The sequence below is a fragment of the Eleutherodactylus coqui genome, chromosome 4 (assembly GCF_035609145.1).
Source record: "Eleutherodactylus coqui strain aEleCoq1 chromosome 4, aEleCoq1.hap1, whole genome shotgun sequence".
In the NCBI taxonomy this organism is placed as follows: domain Eukaryota; kingdom Metazoa; phylum Chordata; class Amphibia; order Anura; family Eleutherodactylidae; genus Eleutherodactylus; species Eleutherodactylus coqui.
In genome coordinates, this window is record NC_089840.1 from 193,366,312 (window position 1) to 193,387,052 (window position 20,741).

The 20,741-nt window shown below is 40.7% G+C and overlaps 1 protein-coding gene across 6 annotated transcripts in view; it reads left to right on the forward strand.

Annotated features, from left to right (window-relative positions):
- Positions 1-20,741, forward strand: part of USP54 (ubiquitin specific peptidase 54) — a 91,112-nt gene that overhangs the window by 63,133 nt on the left and 7,238 nt on the right. For 2 of the 6 annotated variants that reach the window (XM_066600502.1, XM_066600505.1), the window contains exons 7-21: positions 1,789-1,894; positions 2,062-2,208; positions 2,576-2,725; positions 3,855-4,023; positions 4,244-4,414; positions 6,580-6,711; positions 6,826-7,206; positions 9,645-9,882; positions 10,501-10,640; positions 10,815-10,988; positions 12,344-12,463; positions 13,950-14,003; positions 14,255-14,444; positions 15,984-17,377; positions 17,644-17,762. In XM_066600502.1, the coding sequence (XP_066456599.1) occupies positions 1,789-1,894; positions 2,062-2,208; positions 2,576-2,725; positions 3,855-4,023; positions 4,244-4,414; positions 6,580-6,711; positions 6,826-7,206; positions 9,645-9,882; positions 10,501-10,640; positions 10,815-10,988; positions 12,344-12,463; positions 13,950-14,003; positions 14,255-14,444; positions 15,984-17,377; positions 17,644-17,762 (3,685 nt within the window). Of the gene's footprint in view, positions 1-1,788; positions 1,895-2,061; positions 2,209-2,575; positions 2,726-3,854; positions 4,024-4,243; positions 4,415-6,579; positions 6,712-6,825; positions 7,207-9,644; positions 9,883-10,500; positions 10,641-10,814; positions 10,989-12,343; positions 12,464-13,949; positions 14,004-14,254; positions 14,445-15,983; positions 17,378-17,643; positions 17,763-20,741 lie in introns of those variants that run through there. The other 4 variants (XM_066600503.1, XM_066600504.1, XM_066600506.1 and 1 more) reach the window with 4 other exon arrangements.

Here is a 20,741-nt window from a genome sequence, read left to right on the forward strand (position 1 = left end):
TGTAAAGCAGCACAAACATTTGATACACTTGCTACTTCCCGCTTCTGACCCCTTGCTGCCTTTTTTTTTGTTAAAGGTGTGCATTAGAAAGTTGTTACGTTGTACATAAGAGTTTTATTAAGGGAATCTATATTAACCCCTTCCCGCTGCAGGGCGTAAGTTTACGTCCTGGCAGCCTGGTGCTTCCCGCAACTGGACGTAAACTTACGTCCTGGAGATAGCGCGGGATCACATATGATCCCGCGCTATCCCGCAGCGAGAGCCGGCTGTCAGTCACAGCCGGCGTCCCGCTGCAACAGCTGGGGGGCATCGGAGATGCACCGCCCGCTGTTAACCCCTTCCCTGCCGCGATCTAAGTAGATCGTGGCAGGGAAAGAGTTCACAGAGGGAGCGCACTCCCTCTGTGTCTGCGGCCGTTCATTGCGATAACATCGTGAGAGCCCGGCCTGTCGCCATGGTAACAGGACGCCAGACACTGGCGTCCTGTGTTACCAGTGCCTGGGATCGCTGTATAAGCGATAAGGCATGGCAGAGCAGTAGCTCTGCCATGCCTTATGACAGCGATTATCAGGGCAGTGGTTAAAGTCCCTCAGAGGGACTCAAATAGTGTAAAAAAAACTAAGGTTAAAAAAATGAATGAAAAAAAATGTAAAAAAAGAGTAAAAAACCCATTTTTTTTATGCTTTTTCTCAGATTAGCCTAAAAAAAGGTAAAAAAAAAATAAAACCCCACATATTTGGTATTGTCGCGTTCGTAACGACGCGTACAATAAGTTGCACATGCTTTTGACTGTGCACGGGAAAAAACGCTAAAAAACGGAGGCAAAATGCTAATTTTTAGCATTTTGCCTCACTAAAAACGCAATAAAAGCGATCAAAAAAGCCATATGTACCCCAAAATGGTACCAGTAAAAACTACAGCTCGTCTCGCAAAAAATAAGCCCTCATAGAGCTCCGTACATCAAAAAATAAAAAAGTTACAGGACTTTGAATGCAGCAATTTAGAATAGAAAAAAGATTTCCAAAAAAAAGGGGTTTTATTGCAGAAAAGTGGGAAAACCTAAAAAAAAGGTAAGAATTTTGGTATCATTGTAACCGTACCGACCCGCAGAAAAAATGGAATGTCTCATTTATGCTGCATGATTAACGCTGTAAAAAAGAAATAAAAAAATCTATGGCAGAATTGATGCGTTTTCTCTCCCTGCTATCATAAAAAAAAAAATTAAAAAATTTTACAATATAGTCTATGTACCCCAAAAGTGGCACCGATAAAAACTACAGTTTGCCACGCAAAAAACAAGCCGTTATATGGCTGCGTCGACGGAAAAATAAAAAAGTTATGACTTTTGATAAACGGAGAAGAAAATCCGCCAAAAATTGTTGCGTCCTTAAGCCCAAAATAGGCCATGTCATGAAGGGGTTAATGGGGAAAACCCCTTTAAGTAAATATGGTGCTGAACAGCTAACTTTGTGGTTTAGGTCTATGCATACTTTTTTGCATCGGTCTGTTATAGATTCCAAGACTGTGGTATATTTTTATCTGGTGTGAACTGATTGATTGGAACCCGCATAATTTTCACCGGTAGCTGATGACTAGATATATGTAAGAATCTTTTGAGTAGTTTTAAACATTATTCTGAATAACCTGCAGTAATTTGTGATAGAAGCCCTGAACAAGTAGCTGCAGGCCTTACGTTATGTCGTACTACTTTAGAGAATTGACAGTGCGCTTTAGTAGTAGAATATCGGTCCATGCTCTAATCCCTCTACTGTTCTGCTTACACCGTAGCAACCAGGCAATATGTATGTTGGAAAGGAGAGAAAAACCAACCCCTGATATGTTTGGAGAATTGCTGCAAAAGGCTAGTACTATGGGAGACTTGAGGAACTGTCCTGTGAGTACTCAATATTAAGTGGTGTTTTTTTGTTTTTTTTTCCTTCTAATTTTTCAAACCTTATGCAATTGCAAATGCCCTTTTTCTTTCTCTGTTTGTATTGTATACTGTAACTTTTAGGCTCTGTACCCTATTGTAGTGCAATATAAACTCCATTGCATTTGCAGAGCAATTGTGGTGAGAAAATTCGCATCCGTCGAGTGCTTATGAACGCCCCACAGATAATAACGATAGGACTGGTTTGGGACTCCGATCACTCGGATCTGGCTGAGGATGTTATTCACAGTCTTGGAACTTGCCTGAAGCTCGGAGATGTAAGTATCCTGTCGCTATATGCCTCATATTTTGGCCTTTTTAGCGTTCAAGTAGTGTCCAATAATAGACTAATATTAAGTGGTGTCCAATAATGGTAGTATATGCATCATCCAAGTCACTAATCACAATCGCTGTTCCATTTAATGTCCTTGTTGCATACAGCCTTGCTTTAGTAATTTGCTCTTTGCCATAACCAAATGTTCATGGCGTTAGGAAGTGACATTTTATGTAGTTATGGAAATTGCTGTCATGATTTATGTTTCTAATGCCATTATAAATGAATAATATTCTATTGTAGTCCACCTTGGGCTTTTGTATTAACCCGGGCGTTTAGATTAATCTGCTTAAAGGACATTTTCTTCTCAGTTATTTTATAGGGTTACAGACGACCGAGCGAAGCACTCCGAGCTCTATTTGGTTGGGATGATATGTTACTATGGCAAGCATTACTCCACCTTCTTCTTTCAAACCAAAATACGCAAGTGGATGTATTTTGATGATGCTCATGTAAAAGAGGTAATCCAAATAATTTGCCTAAAAATAAGGGTGGTTTCACACTTGTACTTTAGATTCTGCTTTCCTGCTCCATTCGTGGAGCAGAGAAGTGGAATCCCCACAGCCGAAGGGCTCTGTCTCTGGACTGAACCATAAGCACTGGGAGGACCCATTGACTATAATGGGGTCTGCCCGCATTCAACCCAGCTGGGGCAGAAAAAAAGCACTGCTTGTAGCTACATGGTTCCGACACCGATGTAAAATCGCCCTAAGCAGGTCTTTAAAGTTCTGATTCTTCAGGAGTCTAATTAAACTGCTGCAGATTTCAAATCTGAAATATCGATTCCATCATGTCCACTTTGGGCCTTTTTTAAACAAGTTCTTGGATCTGTACACGCATCTGTCGTAACATGATTCACAGCAAACCGTATTTGTGTTTGGCAGTATACACTATTTTATGTTCATGCAAGTCATATTGGTTTTGCACTTCTGAGTTCAGAGTTGCCAGTTATTTTGGGAATTGCTATATCCATGATCCATGCTTAAATAGCATGTTGCATAATATGCATATAACATTGGATGCAGTGTGGCTGCAGTTGGTGCAAGGATCACCATGATTGACCAGAAACCGATCATGTAAGGATTTGTGCTTCAAATGCCTTTCGTGTTTGAGTTTTTGGATACGGGTGGTGTTCTTACTCTGATAATTGACTGCGAAGGATAAGGCGCTTTAAAGTCTTAACTCTATTGAACAATTTTTCAGCAAATTATACATTCCGCTTCCCCTATGTGTAGAAGCATCCTGTAATTATATGTTTAGATGGAAAATGATTCACAGACTTTAAAATGTTCTTACTTTGCTTTGTGACCATTTCTGCTGAGGAATGTTTTCACCAAAGGTCTTTCAGTGGGTATTCTTCACAACACCCCCATTATTGCACTGGCTTACATAACTTTTCCTCTGCTAACACAAGTGCATTGTAAAATGAAATATGCTGTTCTGTCTTCCACCTCTAAGTATGAAAGTCGGTGACTTTGTCTGTTTTTGCCATAGTGCAACTTTTCAGAAAAGTACAATCATGTGACAATGACAAGAAGAAACATGTGTATCCATCTCTCGAAGGTTATGTATATTTTTCTTTTATTCTAGATTGGCCCAAAATGGAAAGATGTAGTAACAAAATGCATAAAGGGGCACTATCAGCCATTACTACTCTTGTATGCTGATCCCAGAGGTACTCCGGTATCTGTTCCAGATGTCTTGTCTCAGATGGATATTCGGCAGTATAGCAGAACATGCTATGATAGTGAAGACTCTGGTAATTATTTCACACTTTGTAATCTAGAATTTGGCTATTCTTTTTTTTTTTTTTTTTTTTTTGTGTGTGTATGTCCTAAACATAGCGCACTAACTATTGTATAAGGATTAAATAAAGTATATGCAGGAGGTTTGAATTGATAAATTACTGTGTCTTTGTTTTATACTACTTTCTTATCTTTAAGCCGGGTTGGTCACACTTGTGAAATTGTACCTTTTAGGCCGGGAGCCGTCCATCTCCAGTGACACCAGGACAGATTCCTCCACGGACAGCTATCACTACAAGCATTCACATCATGAGTCTGTGGTGAGCCACTTCTCCTCGGACTCCCAAGGCACGGTCATCTACAACCTGGAGAACGATGCAGCCTCACAGAGCAGTAGAGATACAGGTAACTGCTACTTGGGACATCTAGTTTCAAAATCTGTTCGTTCTTCATTCAAGCCCACCAGGTATAGTTAAAATAAGATGTCTATAATAACACTTTCCCTTAAAGTCAATCAAATGGATCTAGAAGTGTATAAAGCTATTCATTTACTAGGGAGCCTGATTGCATAATACTGCTTTGTGCTGTCGGGCCAACCCTTCTGCTCAGGCCTTCCCTGCATATGTTAACTACGAGGTCCTACAGAACTACAGCAGTTCTGTGTATGAGAAGCAGAAGTATATGTTTTTAATTAATTAATAAATAAATATATATATATATATATATATATATATATATTAAAATTATAAAATGTGTGTGTAATTTTTTATTTTATTTTCTGTCAGCAGAGCTGGATGAAGGCTTGTCGTTTTTTTTTGTTTTTTTTTTTCAAAAATGAGTTGCATTTTTCAGTAGTTCTATATAAAGTGCTGAAAACAAAATAGATAAATCAATAAATGTACATTTGTGTGTGTGTGTAAAAATATATATATTTTACTTTTTTTTTTTTCCGGCACAACTTTTAAAAACTTTTTTTATATTAACTTTTTCATCGATTAGTGTTATTTGAAGGCTTGTCTCTTGCAGGATGACGTGTAGTTTCTATTGGTGCTATTTTTGTTTTGTTTAATTCCCATAGGGAACTTGAGGTTGTGATTTTTGTTTGATCTCCTATACAATATACAGCGGTAGTTCAGTATTACAGTAGATTGTATTTCTGCGGGCAGTCTATTAGCCCTGCCATAGACCTAACAGGCAGAAAAACAAAGCAGTCTTTGGGGTAGCCTTTTCAAGTCCCCAGTCTGCCATAAAGTATGAACCTGCGATCTCATGACGTTAGCGCATCCAACATACGTGTAAGTTAAAGGGATTTTCTGAGCTGATCAGGAAAAAAAATAACATGGGCACACCTGATCAGCCCATTGAAGTGGAGAAAACAATCCTGGCTCTTGTGATCCTAGGAGGGCCCTTTGTTACTGTTTATGCTGTGGATCTGAGGGGCTTGTCTGTTCATTGTGCAGGCTGTGTGCAGCCCCTTCCCCAGGCACTGCTCCCAGGTCTGCTGCTTATAACCTCCTGCGCTGAGCTCCATTCACACAATAGAACCGCCAGATGATCGCAGCCGCACATCTCTAACTACCTTCAAGTCTAAACTACAATACAGACACACATCCCATCTCCACCATGATGAGTGTCCTGATTTTTTATATATTTCTTTCAGTTCTGATACAGATCAAGGTTCAGGGGAAATGTGGAAGGCTCTTCTGACTTCTTCTTGTCAGGCTTGCAGACAGGCAAATACAATTTTCAAAGGCTTTTTCGGCACTGGCAGTTTTACTGCTGACTTAAATTTTTTATTGCATATTATCAATACACAAGCCTTTTTCAACTACAGTGCATCCTGTGTATTGCTGGTATGCAATAACCAATTGAATTGATTAGTAGAACTGCCAGTGCGGAGAATTCCTTTGAAGCTGACAAGACCTGAGACGACCGGTGCCAGCGCTGTCAGCTAAAGCCTTTGGCAGCTGAGAGACGGGCAATGACGCATGCGCGGTCCTGATGCTGGAAGAGAGGATTGTGTATGTGCGGTCACTGCAGATCAAAGACTACCACGAAACTAGGCAAATCAACAGTGGCATCCCATAGACATGGGTGGGACTACAGTGACATGTTTATGGGACACCACTGATGCTGTGGAAACCCAGAGAAGCAGCACATTTGGGGTATGGTGTGTTATTTGGAGATGTCCTGGAGCCAGGATGAGGGTTAAATTGGGCTAGTCAAAAAAAAACTTGGAAAACCCCTTTAAAGGGGTTAAAGGTGTCTTGATTGGTTTAATTTATTTAGCATGAATGTACATATTCTTTCTCCTTTTGTAACCAATAGAGCCATAACCAAAAGATTATTACTAACATTATTGTATTGTGCGCCAACTTATTCAGTGATCCGCTAATAATAATATTGTCCTGAGTCCCAGTTTTGTGAGAGTTTATGCCTCATTTACTCTGAAGAAAGCCAACATGTGATATCGCATTAGGTATTTTGTGGTTTCCATGATAAGAATTATTATATTGAGGTTTTAGTTTCCTCATTTCATAGGGTTTTATGGTGTAATTTCTTGTATACAGGACACCTGACAGATAGTGAGTGTAGTCAGAGACCTTTTTCAAGGAAGGGACCCTTAACTGACCGAAAACGAAGTTCCAGTCGACCTCGGAGAAAAGGAGATGAGTCCCAATCTTCAGGTTATCACAGTGAAGGTCTGACCTACACTTTTACCAGTGGTCCTGCTTGATATCAGTTTTTTCCTTAGTTTTGCCAAATTGTTTTTTAATCTGTGGCTTTTTTCTTCAATTGCTTGTCCGGTATATTAGGTGAAACATTAAAGGAGAAGCAAGCTCCAAGAGCGGGTCTGAAGCTGTCTAGCAGTTCCAGTAGGTTGAGAGACTTTAAAACCACTGTTAGCAATATGATTCACAGTAGACCATCACAAGCCTCACAAACCACGCCAAGCATACATCATGTTGGAAGCGCAGTGGATCAGGCAGAGATCAAGCCACCCTCAAGCTTGGCAGTAAGACCCCGGGACTGGGACATGGAAAATAACAGCAACGAGATGAAGTGTGGGTTATCCGGCAGGTATCGGCCTACCTGGCGCCCAACACGTGAGCCATTAAATGTTGATAGTATCTTCAGAACTGAAAAGCGGAAAAACACAGGATACAGTCCACTCAGCCCCTTCTCAGAAGACTCTGGTAAGGGGATGTCTTTTTGCTCCAGTTGCACTCAATTGTCCTCTTAGCTTTACGTCGTCTTATACTTAGATAACTGCTTGTCATTGTTCCTCCATCAGCAGTAGGCCGTATTAACATGGACAATCTCCTTGTGTGAGTTGCATCCGATTTCGTGCTCCCTGGCACGTCAAAGCTGCAGGGTCCTTTCAGATCCAGATCAGCTCTGTTCGTGACTGTCACTACAGGGGGATGTTTTCCCCTGTAAAGGCCCTTTTACACACAACGATAATCTTTCAAACGAATGAAAGATTGAAAGATTTAGTGATGTATTTGCATAAAGTGGTAATGGCCATTAACACTTTATCATCATTTGTATGTAAAAAGACCTCTAGGAGGAGTTTGCAGAGTCCAGCTTGTGTTTAAACACACATCCAGATGTGTAAACAGCAGCCAGGACATTCTATTGTTCTCCTTGCGGCTAGTGTAAACATGCCGCGAGGAGAACATCCTGCAGTCTATTGAAAGATGAGCGAAATACATTCGAATGGAATACATTTGCTCAGTCTTTCAGTGGCTGAACAATGGATTTTAAGTGAACCAAAATCCATCCTTCAAATGAAAAGCGCACGATGCTTGTGTTTACATGTAACAAGTATCGCTCATTTTCGGCCATTTGGACTATTTTTGAGCGATAATTATTGCACATAAAAGGACCTTAACTGGGGCTCCTATAGATGCCCTAGCTACAGTGTGAAATTCATTAAAAAAAAAGACAATGTGAATGACCCCAGAGGTCATATGACGTCATGGGAAATGGATATTTGAAGAAAAAAAAAGTACAAAAGTTTTTAAAAATTGCAGAATAAAATTAAAAAAAATAAAATAAAAATACATAGAGAAAATGACCTGACACCAACCAAAACCATCGCAGTGTTGGCCCTGCAATCATAAAACTACTCAAATTATATAATAAACCATCTGCAAAATAAGAAACACGATCCTGTTAAGTGTAAATATACAAATTTTAAAAATGAACTATAAATGTAAATATTTATTTATTTTTTTAAATCTTTTTACCCCTGGAAAAATTAAAGTGAGAAAAAACAGATATAATTAAAATAGCCCTGTATGTTGCAGGGGGAAAAAATAAACAAAAATAATTTTGGTAGCTGAAGAAAAAAAGCTAGGGCTGTAAAATCCCCCCAAAAGGTGTCTGGTCCTTTTAGGACTAGAACCCCCCCCTTGTCCTTAAGGCCTCATGTCCACGGGCAAAAGAAGAATTAAAATCCGCAGCGGATTTTAACTCTTCTCCTGCCCGCGGATCCGCACCCCATAGGGATGCATTGACCACCCGCGGGTAGATAAATACCCGCGGATGGTCAATAAAAGTGATTTTTTTTTTTTAAAATGGAGCATGAAAAAATCTGGACCATGCTCCATTTTCGTGCGGGTCTCCCGCGGGGACGGCTCCCGCAGGCTTCTATTGAAGCCTATGGAAGACGTCCGGATCCGCGGGAGACAAAAATCGGAATTTACTCACCCGCTCCGGTTCTTCCCTTCGCCGCGGCTCCATCTTCTCTCCGTCGCGGACGGATCTTTTTTCTTCGGGCCGGCGCATGCGCGGGGCACGTCACCGATGTCATCCTGCGCATCCACCGGGCCGAAGAGAGAAGATGACGCCGTGGCGAAGGAAGGATTCGGAGCGGGCGAGAGGTAAGTTTATTCTTATTTTCAGCCCTCATGTCCGCGGGGCAGGAGGGACCCGCTACGGATTCTCCATGGAGAGTCCGTAGCGGGCCTGATTTTCCCCCGTGGACATGAGGCCTAAGGGAATAAAGGATTTTTTCACAGTGCTGATGAGAAAAATTATAAATGGTGGTGCTATTAAACATCTGACATTGGCTCCTACCTAGCTCTGTCATATTGGTGACCGACTCTCTTCTAGTATTCCTATAAAGATTAGGTTTTACCGTGTGTATCCGAAGGCCTTGTCATGTTTTTTGTTTTTTTTGTCCAATTTAGCTTAAATGTGTGTCAGCATTAGTGGCTATAAATACTGCATCTTGCAGCGTCATGTCAGTTGGGTTAAACTCCACTTATTTAATAGTAGTACTACTGAGATGGGCTTGCTGGGATCTCCATAGAGATCATGGCCCTGGATTAGGTAAAGACCAAGTAGGCTGCCTGATGGCTATACTGTTGTGGCATGGTTTCCCTTGCCTTCATATCAATGGTTGTGAGATCTGACATCCCATCCTTGTAATGTTACGTCCATTTATCCAGCGCACATGTAAAGCTGCAAGTTGGCTTTATAGATGGACCTATAGATGCATGTTAGTCAAGAGACTTACGACTCTTCATAACCATAAAGCGCGTCTCCAGAGGATTTATAGAGTTAACTATGATTAAAGTAATGTAAAATGTCACGAGGAAACCAATTTTTATCTCTTTTATAAAAGCCAAGGAGCTTTCTGTCAATGATCGGAGGGAAACGGCCATTCCTGATACAAAGGAGAAGCATCCGTGCGTGAAATATAGGAGTTGGGGTGTCGGCCGTGGTACCCCACCTCACCTGGTGGATCAGCAGCAGCCCCGTCTTATCCAGAGGATGGAGTCTGGCTATGAAAGTAGTGAACGGAACAGCAATAGTCCCATCAGCATGGACTTGCCTTTATCAGAGAATTGCAGTGCTTTTCGGTAAATACTGTCTTTATGATTATTACTTGAGCAGATCTGTTACATAGTAGAACGTTTCAAGGTAAAACATTAAACAACCACATACGTACAAAATAAAACCCGCAATTATAATGCACAAATACACCGCATGAGCTGATTATATGAGGGGATTCCCAGTGCTAACACACTCGTCACTGTGCAAAGCATTTTTTGTCATTTTTTTTCCCCCTTATGTATGCTCAGGCCGTGCACCCCAAGCCCATATTTTTGTATGTGCCCCTAATTTTCAGTGTCTCTCTGCAGCTGTGCGCTATGTAATATAGTTTCTCAGTTAGCCTTGGGTTTCCCCCTCCCCCAATGGGGTTATCCCTCCACACCCCCCTCCAATGGCGCAGAACACCAACACTCGGTCTTATATTTCTGCCGTAAATTTTTGTGGCGGATCCACATTGGTAGACAGTGACTTGGATCTGCCACACACAAAAAAAAATCCTGTGAGCATGCCCGTGGGGTCGCCCAGACACGTCGCATTAGTATGCCACAAAATGATGTCTCTATGTGTAGACAACACCTGCTTGCGCAGTACAGTATTACCTTCCTATCGTCTTATTTTACGGTGTTATTCTGATTTTCTTTCAGGGAATATCACTCAAGGAAAAGTCCTGGTACGGCCCCAGCTCCTACCTGGCGAAACATCCCAAAGTCTCAGAGCAGCAGTGCGTTAGATATGGCAGATTCGGCCTCCAGTGTCTGGGTGAAGGTCCATCCCTCTCATGTTGGTGAGCTAGTCTTGCATCACTGCCTGACTTCCTGTCTATCCTATGTGAAGCCGCTCTATTTCAGTTTTTGCCCTATCTGGTTCATTTTCAATTAATCCAGGTTTGACATGACAAAACTGTGTTTATTGATGTAGACCGGTCTGTGGTTGCTCAGCCTTTGTCTTATAATTGTAGCAGCAGAAAGTCCAGGACCCTTGAAGAGTGAATTGGATGAACTTCAAGAGGAAGTTGCAAGAAGAGCGAGGGAGCAGGAGATACGCTGGAAGCGTGAAAAAGAGATTGAGGCAGCCATGGGGTTCAACCCACGGCCTCGGCGGTTCTTGGATTTAGATGAGCTACAGAGCCAGGGTACACTTCAGTATTTTTTTTTTCAAACTTCTATATTTCTTTTGCACTTTTTAGGAATTTGTTTCCGAGTGGTTGTGGAATTTTTTTTATTTTGTCTTGTTCACTCAGAGCGCTTAACCTCCCCACCTCCATTCAGAGTAAACAGACAATTGTTCATAGGTGAACGACTGCCTATTTAAATGGGCCGACAGTCGCTAAGTGAGCTAAAAACCAAGCGACTTCTCACTGACTTGTCCAATCGAGTCCTGTGATTACATGAGACAACAGTCACCTGTTATTGCTCTTTTGAGCTTTTATTCAGGCGACCATCTGCTTGTGTGAAAGTATCTTTACAGAGGAGACTGGGTACTGACCGCTTACTCTCGCTGCTTATCCCCGCTAGCTCCCCCTCTACACTGTAGGGCCTGAAGTGACAGCTGTAAGCTTAGTACATGCAGCTCCTACTCCTGCTGTATTCTTGCCTACAATGGGGCTACAGCTGTGGTTTTGGTCTTGTTTGATAGCCAAGACTCTGCTTTCAAACAAGACACAGTGTTGGTATTTTTGGCAGCATTGCACAACGAAATTTTAAGACTCAGTTTGTGAGAATTATCAGTGTCTCTTCTTTCACTACACCAACTTCACAAACGAACACCCTTTTTTTTCTATCAATACAATCAAAGTAGTTATAAAAAAAATCTCAAGCGCCGCAAAAAAAGAAAAAATTAAAGTAAATGGATGAGTGAAACCTACTAACAGGAGGCTAACACATTTTGCTTACTAACTCTCCACCACTGTGTGAAATATATTCGGAACATGTTAATTCTCAGCAAATATGTAGTGGATCTTAGCCAAGAGACCCAATATTATGAGGATAGAAGTCTGATTTTGTTATATGCCGGTGTACAACACTTTCTACAAAAAATACCAATGATAGAAAACCTCACACATCACCCATTTAATATTCCGCTTTTGGAAACTGTTCCATCTTGAAATATGGTACATGACAACCTTGTTCCCCCTTCAAGTTTATTTGCCCTAGATGAAGCCGGTCTTCTGAGATACGGGCAGGGGATGTTCTTGGCATTCTAAGCCACATTCACTGCAATCATTTGTTTTCTAAATGTTAACACCACAATGACGGGTGTCACTGCTACTTGGCAGCTGGTTTAATCTATTGTGACTGGCACAAGGTCCTCTGAAAACATTGGTTTTACTTGGCAGTATGGGTGGCTTTTCCAAGCCCCCACGCTGCCATAGCAACTGTAAAGAAACTGATCCAATATATAGTTTTTGATGTAAGGTTATTTTTTTTTGTTTTTGTTTTTTATATACAAGAAGCAATTAAAAAATGTAGAATTGTGTGGCTATTACAGGGAGGAATGACAGCTTTGAGCGATCTATACAGGAGGCAGACTCTGTCTTTGAGCAATCACTGAGGATGGAGCAAAAAGGAGATTACACTACAGCTTTGGCACTGTGTAATGAAGCTATTTGTAAGTAACCCCATAACCAATGCTTAACTCTGCTTTCAATTCTGTATTGTTTAACATGGCATGCTTAACATTTTGTGGCTCAGCTATTGGCTGTGGAAGGTGACTTTTGTCTCTCTATTTCAACAGAATCTTGCAAATTTGCTGTTAACTCAAATAAAAAAAAAATACGTCATTGCTTTTATTTCACCTTTTGTTGCTTTGCCCGCATTTCTACAAAAGAGACTTTGCAGTGTGGAAACAGTGCTCTTCTTGGTTCCAATTATGTTTCACTTGACAAGTAGAACAAGACTTTCATCTGAGTGTAGTATGCAGCAGAACAGTCCCTTTAATTCTATCTTCCCAGTTGATGGGTATGCATTATAAAGGCTCTTGGCCAAATTCATCCAAAGTGTGCACTCCTCTATGACCTCAATGTCCTCTGTCAATCCTTCTAGATTACTAGAACATATAGAAACACTGTTCTTTTTGAACATACATGTATATGTCATTGGGGAGTAGGGAATACGCTGCTGTAAAGACTCGGTAGCTTAACTCCCACAGGAACAAGGAGTTGGGCATGTTGAAATCAAACATGCCTGATATTTTTCCCTTGACATCTGCTGTTGGAAGTCCCGAGAGGCCTCAATGCACAGAAGTCAGTAGGCAGGTTTGGACAAATTTTTCTCTGTGTATGTATGACCAGCTTCATAAATGGAGATTGTTGCTGCTGTACTGTGGTCCAATGAGACGTATTTCCTCCTTCTGGAAAATAGTGTTTAATCTATCAGGACTCGCATACAATAGATGTCCCAGAACTGTGTTAAAGTCCAGTAAGTGATTTTATAATTCAGTAACAAATGGAAAAAAAAACTGAAGTACCACCTGAGGATCCTTTTCAGGATCTTATCATGTTTTTATTTTATTTTTTTCTATTAAACCTTCTTTTCCGCAAGAAATGCAACATGCTGTATATCCTATTTGTGACACAAAAAATGTGTTCTTTTCTCATTGAAATATACTTAAATCAGTCTTTTTTTTTAAGGTGTATATTTTTAGGTCACTATCCTTATAAAAATCCCGAAATATTCCAGTTATCACACTTGCCATTAAAGCAGTCACAATAAAGGTTATCATATGTGTTAGATAGCCAATAGAGGAATCATCCACTGTTAGAAATATACATTAGCCATTGGGAGAGTCGGGTCACCCCTTCCCAATGCATCAGCCTGTTCGACCAATGTTCGTCTGATATGTATGACCACCTTAATAAACACACTTAATTAAAGTCAACAGAATCCAAACTAAATATGCATAATCTAATCCCTATAAGCAAAGTTAGCGGATTCCATTATGCATTCCAATAAAATTGTCTAATTCTCCATGATTGCACCCTCTGATAATGATCTGCTCCAGCTCCTCACATTACCACTACATGTCCAGATTGTACGGTGTGCAATCCTAGATTGATAACAAACCATAAGTACTAATCCTACACATATCTCTTCAGGTAATTCGTATTGTAAGGAATGTTTGGAAATGGAGCAGAGTATTGCTTTGGAAGGTATGTAGTTAAAGATGAGCCTGTTTCTGCTGCCAGTCTTTCCACATCAGTTCTGTTGGCTCAATTAACATGCTCAGGGTGCATTGCTTACATACAGTACTTGTGCATTGTTAATAACTCTTAGGATGCATTCTGTTTTGTTTCCCCCCTGTATTGCATGATTCCATGTCATGCTCTTTTTGGCATCCTATTTTATTATTTTGGTTTGTGTGCGTGCATTTGTTTCTGCTATGTTTTCTTTTGCATTTTAGCTAAATTCAGACTTGCCATGCATGATGCCAGATCTAGCACACACTGCAGAACCCTAGCAGATAAGAAGTTGCAAATGTGTTTACGAAAGGCACGGACTCTTCAGGACCGCATGCTGCTGCCGACAATTCCTCAACTGCTGCCACCAGCTTACCCCTCTCCACAGGGGGGAGCTATAAACCAATCTACAAGGTAGCTGCCATGAAACTTCCTTAACTAGGAATGAACTAGAGAATTGTTAACATGAGCTCTTAACGTGGCTTAGAAATCATTTAAAGGAGTACTCTACAGAAAATAAAAGCTGACTGTATATTGATCAAGATGGGGGTCTCACTGCCTGCTGTCAACTGTGTAGTTCAAAAGCAGTGGGGCAATACGCCAAAGATGAGCCTCTTATGACTAAGATAGGCTGGGTTAGCACACAACAAAAATAATCTGCAGTGCAACTTGTCTGTAATTCTGCAGAGACCTTACAATGGGGGGAAATACACTGCAAAATTCTGCAGATTACTCGCGATTTCATGTGATGGTGATTTTTGAAACCTCATTCACCTCAATTGTACCGCACTTGAATGCGGATATGCTATGTATGGACTCAGCCTTATGTGCAATTGCTGATTTAAATTGGGAAGATCAAGGCAGTGGACTGTGGGGGAAGGGGCTACCTGGTGAGGCCACTTTACAAAGGGAAAAGTATTCCTACCCTTCTGAGTCTACATCTGAAGTGCAGACCTATCCAACCTTAAGCAGTGTGATCTTGCAATCATTCTTTGTTCCATTCGTCCTCCGCTTCTTTCTAATCTACTTTTGTATGTCAACAATGAGTAGAGGACAGACAGAACAGAGTATGGCTGCAGGATCAAAGTTTACAGGGTTTGGCATGAAAGCACATAAGTTTACATAGGAATTGTAGATCATAGAAAAAAAAGGCAACTGTGCAAATTTTTCTATGTTTGATGTGCTGGGATAGTAAGAAAAAAAATTTGGTCGAGAAGGTTAGACATATCACTTAAAAATCCTTTTGCATATACCGATAAAGACTGTTTCAATTTCTTCCTGCCGCACTGATCATTATTCATCCAGAGTACTTTATTTCGTTCTGGAGATATAGTATCCTTTGAATGGAAACATTTTGGTTGGACAGAAAAACAGGTGATACTTTGCAGCACAAGCTAGAACTCCGTACATGAACTAAACCATCTCGTTAGCCGTGTTAATTAGCTTTAGAAGTACTGAAATAAGCTCATGTATAGAGGGTGATTATTGCTAAAAGAGACCACAATCCTTCCAAGCTAATACATTGAAGAAGTTCATATTTGTTCTTCTGCATTAATTCCATTGCAGCTTAGTCATTTTACTGTTCTCTGCATTTGTTGATTTTGTAAGTGCTTAACTAATTTCACATCTGTGATGTTCTGTCATGTTCTACTTGGCTCTTTCAGTCAAACGCACGGTTTACCAGTCTAAAATATGAAAAATATATATTTTTTCAGGCGTTTTTCTTACATCCTGCCAACTTTTTTAGCACCTATACGAACTGTGGCGTTAATTTAATGTGCGCATATTTTATTCTTGAATGATCTACCAAATCTAATTTTCAGGCTCCAAAAGTTGGAATTTTTTGCAGAGTTGGTAGATGTTTGTAATATATATATTTTTCATAATTAGTCTTGATTCCCTTTTTAATTTATTTTCAAATAAAATGGCAAATAATATCTCACCTCCTTGCAGTGACCAGGCTATCTCGGACAAAGTTTCAGTGAACCATCAGGTAATGGCAGAGAACACCACAAAGGAGGACTTCACATCCACTCCATTTCCACACCCGTTTGCTTCTAGCCATGAGTTGCTTCCATCGTCTGCTGAGTCTTCCAACTTGTCAGCTTCTGAACATTGCCCATGTAGCAAAACCTTTTCTAACTACCGTGCTCCTTCAGGTCCTAATTCCCCAGAGAGTGCCTCAACTCCTACACAGAACACGGTTGATAAAATTTTAAGAGTGGACGATTGTAGTCCAGACCTACAACTCAAAAGCTCAAAAAGTGAGCGAGCTGCCAATGGAAGCCCTAATAATGGTAAGGCGACTGACGAACCTGAAGCTAAAGATGGTCCTCTGCGGAAGATGAAACTCAATGGCATTAAATCTGGTTCTTTACCATCCTTGTTATTTCCCTGGGCACGTCGAGGACAAACTCAGTCTCCAGATAAGAACCACCAACCTAGCCATTGTAACAAATCTGTTAGTACAGAAGTTCATACCAGTGAAGAGAAGGTTGGCTCTGGCATGGTCTCACCAGTCTCTCCAACTGTTACAAATAGTTTCAATGTTCATCCAACTAACGTCTCCACAAAAGCAAACGGTCAGGACAACTTCCTAGATAAGCAATGCGAATTGAATAGCTTCGAGACTACCAAAGTTGAGGCACCTAAAACTAAAGGGTTGGTGCGTTCTCTCGCAGAACAGTTCCAGAGGCTACAAGGGGGCTCACCAAAGAGAAGCAGTTTTGGTGTGAATTTTACTGGAATAGACAGCCCTGAACAGAAGTCTTCACCAGGAGGGCAAATACATGATTCATTGAACCTTTTGGAAACCGAATCTAGTCCACAGCTCATGCAAGAGAATAAATCTGTCTATACGGATCAAGCAAGTACCTCTCCAGATTCTGAGGATAGCTCATGTAATATAAATGGATCCAGCATAAACCATCTAAATGGCCATAGTGCCCTGTCTCTTAATGAAGTGCTACCGGGAGACATGACTGACAGTGTTAACCATGGCAAGTATTACTACAAAGCTGAGAAAAAGGTGAAATTTGGAAGCACAGTGCATTTGCCAGCCTCTGTGCCCACAAACCAGTGGGTTGATAGTGTTAGCAGATATTATAATGCCCGAGTGGATGACGCTAATATGGAACACCATGCCCATCCAAGTTTTTCAACTAGTAGGAAGTCTGTAAGGTATGGTTTGTCAAAGAGCTCGATTGATCTGCGGCAGGTGTGGAAGCAGGATTCTGAGCGTGTTTCAGAGTTGGATACCTTATATAACACCAGCCTTCAGACTTGTCCAGGCAACAGGAATCTGCAATGGAGATCTGAGAACTCCAGACAGACATTCGGAAAACCATGTAAGTATTAATGTCTTTTTAATCTATGAAAGGCATAAAACAATTGTGAGGAGTTTTGTGTGCGTCAATTGACCCTCCTGAGCATTTTACCAAAATTGTTATATGTGGCCTTATAAAGGAAAATTAGTTTGATATTGAAGTAGAATACATTTTAAGCATATTTGGCCTCGAAAACACACCAGAATTCACAATTTAGTGCTCTAAGTATGTGTGATCATGACTAGTTTGCTTTTATTAATGTATTCATTTTCTTTTTTGCTCAACAGTTGGGGACAATACATCTACAAGAAAAATGCAGCATGCTGCTGGTAGAGGTCTGTCAAGAACACCAACAGCTGAGCTAGAACGCAGTCTCTGTGGAACCACACACTCACCTGTGTCTAAGGTATTGCTTGATTATTGGATGGCCGGAACCAGTTCTTTAATGTTAGGCTTACAGTGGCTGGATACATCCGCTGCTGCCAAGTGTTGAGCATCACTGAACATTTTATTCTTGTTAGAGCTTTTGGCTGGCTGCTCACGGGCATATTTGCATTGCAGAATCCAGAGCGGGCGTCCACCTCCGGATTCCGCAGCAAATGCCTTCCATAGAATGCTATTGAAAAGCAGGGGTTTAAAAACAAAAAAACTGTACTGTGCATGTCTGACGGCTCACTGTGCAGACCATCTGCAGTATAGAAAAGACTGGTACGCACGGATACCGGCTGGGCACAGAGTCTGATTCCACTGCGGGATCCTACATGCTTTTGGCTGGCACCTCACTGGGCTTATTAGCACAGTGCGATCAGGTCATGGCATTTGCTGCATTAAAAATTTTTTTATATATATATATATTAAATTGCACAAATGGCAAATTTGCTCCTCCGTGTGCTGATTTACTGCACCAGTATTGTTGGGCTCAGTAGTGGTGTTATAAGAGAGGTCACATGTTCAAACTCAAAATTACCTTCTTTATAATTCTATGTAGCTTTACTGCACAATCCAATTAATTCTGGTTTCTTCGGAGCCCTTCAGCTTGATTTATAGAATGCTTTTTATAGTAGTCTAAAGTTAGGCTGTCCCTACACGTGAGAGCTGTTGGTTGTCTCTACCAATTAATCACCCCTCCCCCCCATGCACATGCACACTCAACTGTACATGTGTTTTGCGTGTAGTGAGAGGAGAATGCTGCTGGCAGACACCTCTGGTATTGTCTCCTGCATCAGAAGGATCGGGCAGATGAAATCCAAGGGGTTTAAAGGGGTATTCCAAGACTTTTAACTAGTGATGACCTATCTTCAGGATAGATCATGAATAGTTGATCAGTGGGTGTCCGCAGCTTGGGATCCCTGACGGTCAGCCGATCAGTGCAGCGGGCTGGACATTCAACTCGCTGGTTAGCTCCAGAAATGAAATAAGTCTGCTTCACTTCCATTGAAACCAATGAGAGCGATGCCTTCTATTACATTTCTTCTGGCTCCTTAGCCCATTGATGGGCTGCTGTGAATTTGTGCAGATCCCGTATACAAGCAGCTACTATAAGGCATATCAGGGTGTTGGAGTGTAGTTATCCAATTCCTTATCCTTAAATATCCTTATTTAATTTTTTTTAACATATTCAAAGCTAAAGCCAACCATACACATCAGATAATTGTTAGCAATAACGAGCCACTATCTAATGTGTGTGGGGACAGTTCAACCGTCCCCTGGTTTCTACTGAAAAGGAATAAATAATGATGGATTTGAGCATGCCCAATATTTTTCTGGCTCCCCATGGAGATAAGTGCTGCTAGAGGGGTCAGGCAAGGGTTTACTACGTTCTCCCTGTTGTAATAAACGTTCATGCTCAGCTTTTTTGAGACTGTTTGTTTATGGGGAAAATGGCTTTATGAGAGCCATATTGTAGGCAAGCACAACATCGGGTTATTGTGTTTAGTTCAACCAATCATTCTACTGGTCAGCATAATTGATGCAATGAAAATCTGGGTTACTGTAGTGACCACATTAATAGCAGGCTTGCCCAGTGTGTGCATGGACTTGGGCACCAACACCGTAGACCGTCTTCCAATAAGTATTGTATGATGTGGACAATGAGACGTCTGGTAAGTCAGGTGTAAGTACATCAGGTCAACTATAGATATGACATGTACTGCTGGTTGTCTTCCAGATGCTTTTCTTCTCCATGCACTCCTTTGTATATTGAGTACAGAGAACACATTTGCCTCTCTATACTGTACAAATCTGTTCTTGTACTTAGCATAAAATACTAACCTCCATTCCATGATCTACCACATTTGCTACGAAGTAACTGCGTATAATACAAGCTGATAGCTAGAAGATTACTTTATATATTAAAGTTTATACAGTTCTCTGAAAAAAAAGTGTTTACCGCCTTCCAGATGCCCCTGTTATTGCTTGCTTGTCACACTAAATGACTTAAAGGCAACAAAGTCACGTTACACAAAGACCAGGTAAATCAATGGGATAACAGCAGATGGGCTCTAAAGCAGCACATTAAGGCGCAATCAGTAGAAATAGAGACCGTTCAGTAAGAAGGCTTATATACATTCTTGGTGATGCAATACTATAGTAAAAAAAAAAAAAAAAAAAAAAAAAAAATATATATATATATATAATATATGCTATTTCCGCCTTTTGGAAAGTTTTAGTCTTGGATTATCCCAATGTATCTACTGGGGAAAATGAAGAAACTGAAAACGTCCTTTTTAGTTTTGTCTCACTAGCTCCTATTCAGAACTAGATGTTTTTATTTTTTAGCCATTTTTTAAGGCTGCTTCATTTTCCATAAACGTTGAATTAGGAGAATTCTAATAAAGGGTTGCATTGACTTAATTTTAAAGGCATGTCTAAATAGCCTGTCAGTGATACATTGTCAGGCAATAATGCGTTGGAACACTAAGTATTCCAAAGCATTGTACAGTATATGCGGCGAACGAGAGCGGCTTCAAGTCCCAGAAATGCAGCCGTGTCTGTCCATGGTGTCTGGTACTGCAGTTATCCCCATTCACTTGAATAAGGATGAGCTGCAGTACTGGCGCTATTTCTAACCCTGGATAACTTCTTTAAAGTGTGACAAATGTGCAAAAATAGAACGAATCAGGAAGGGATCAAATACTTTTTTAAGATTGTTGACCTAAGTTTCATATCTAATATATAAAGAAAAAGACAGACCAGGACTTTCCATGGATGTGATGGGACAAAATTTTCCTTTTGTTCCCGCGTTCTTCCTTTTTGACCTTTTTACTAATTAATAAAACAGATGTTGGAGATTAGTTACTTTTTAGCAAATGTAGGCCCTGGTGTCCTCCTATCAGTGTGTATGTATATATCTGATCTACTCTGAGAGATGAGGGGAACTAGCTGG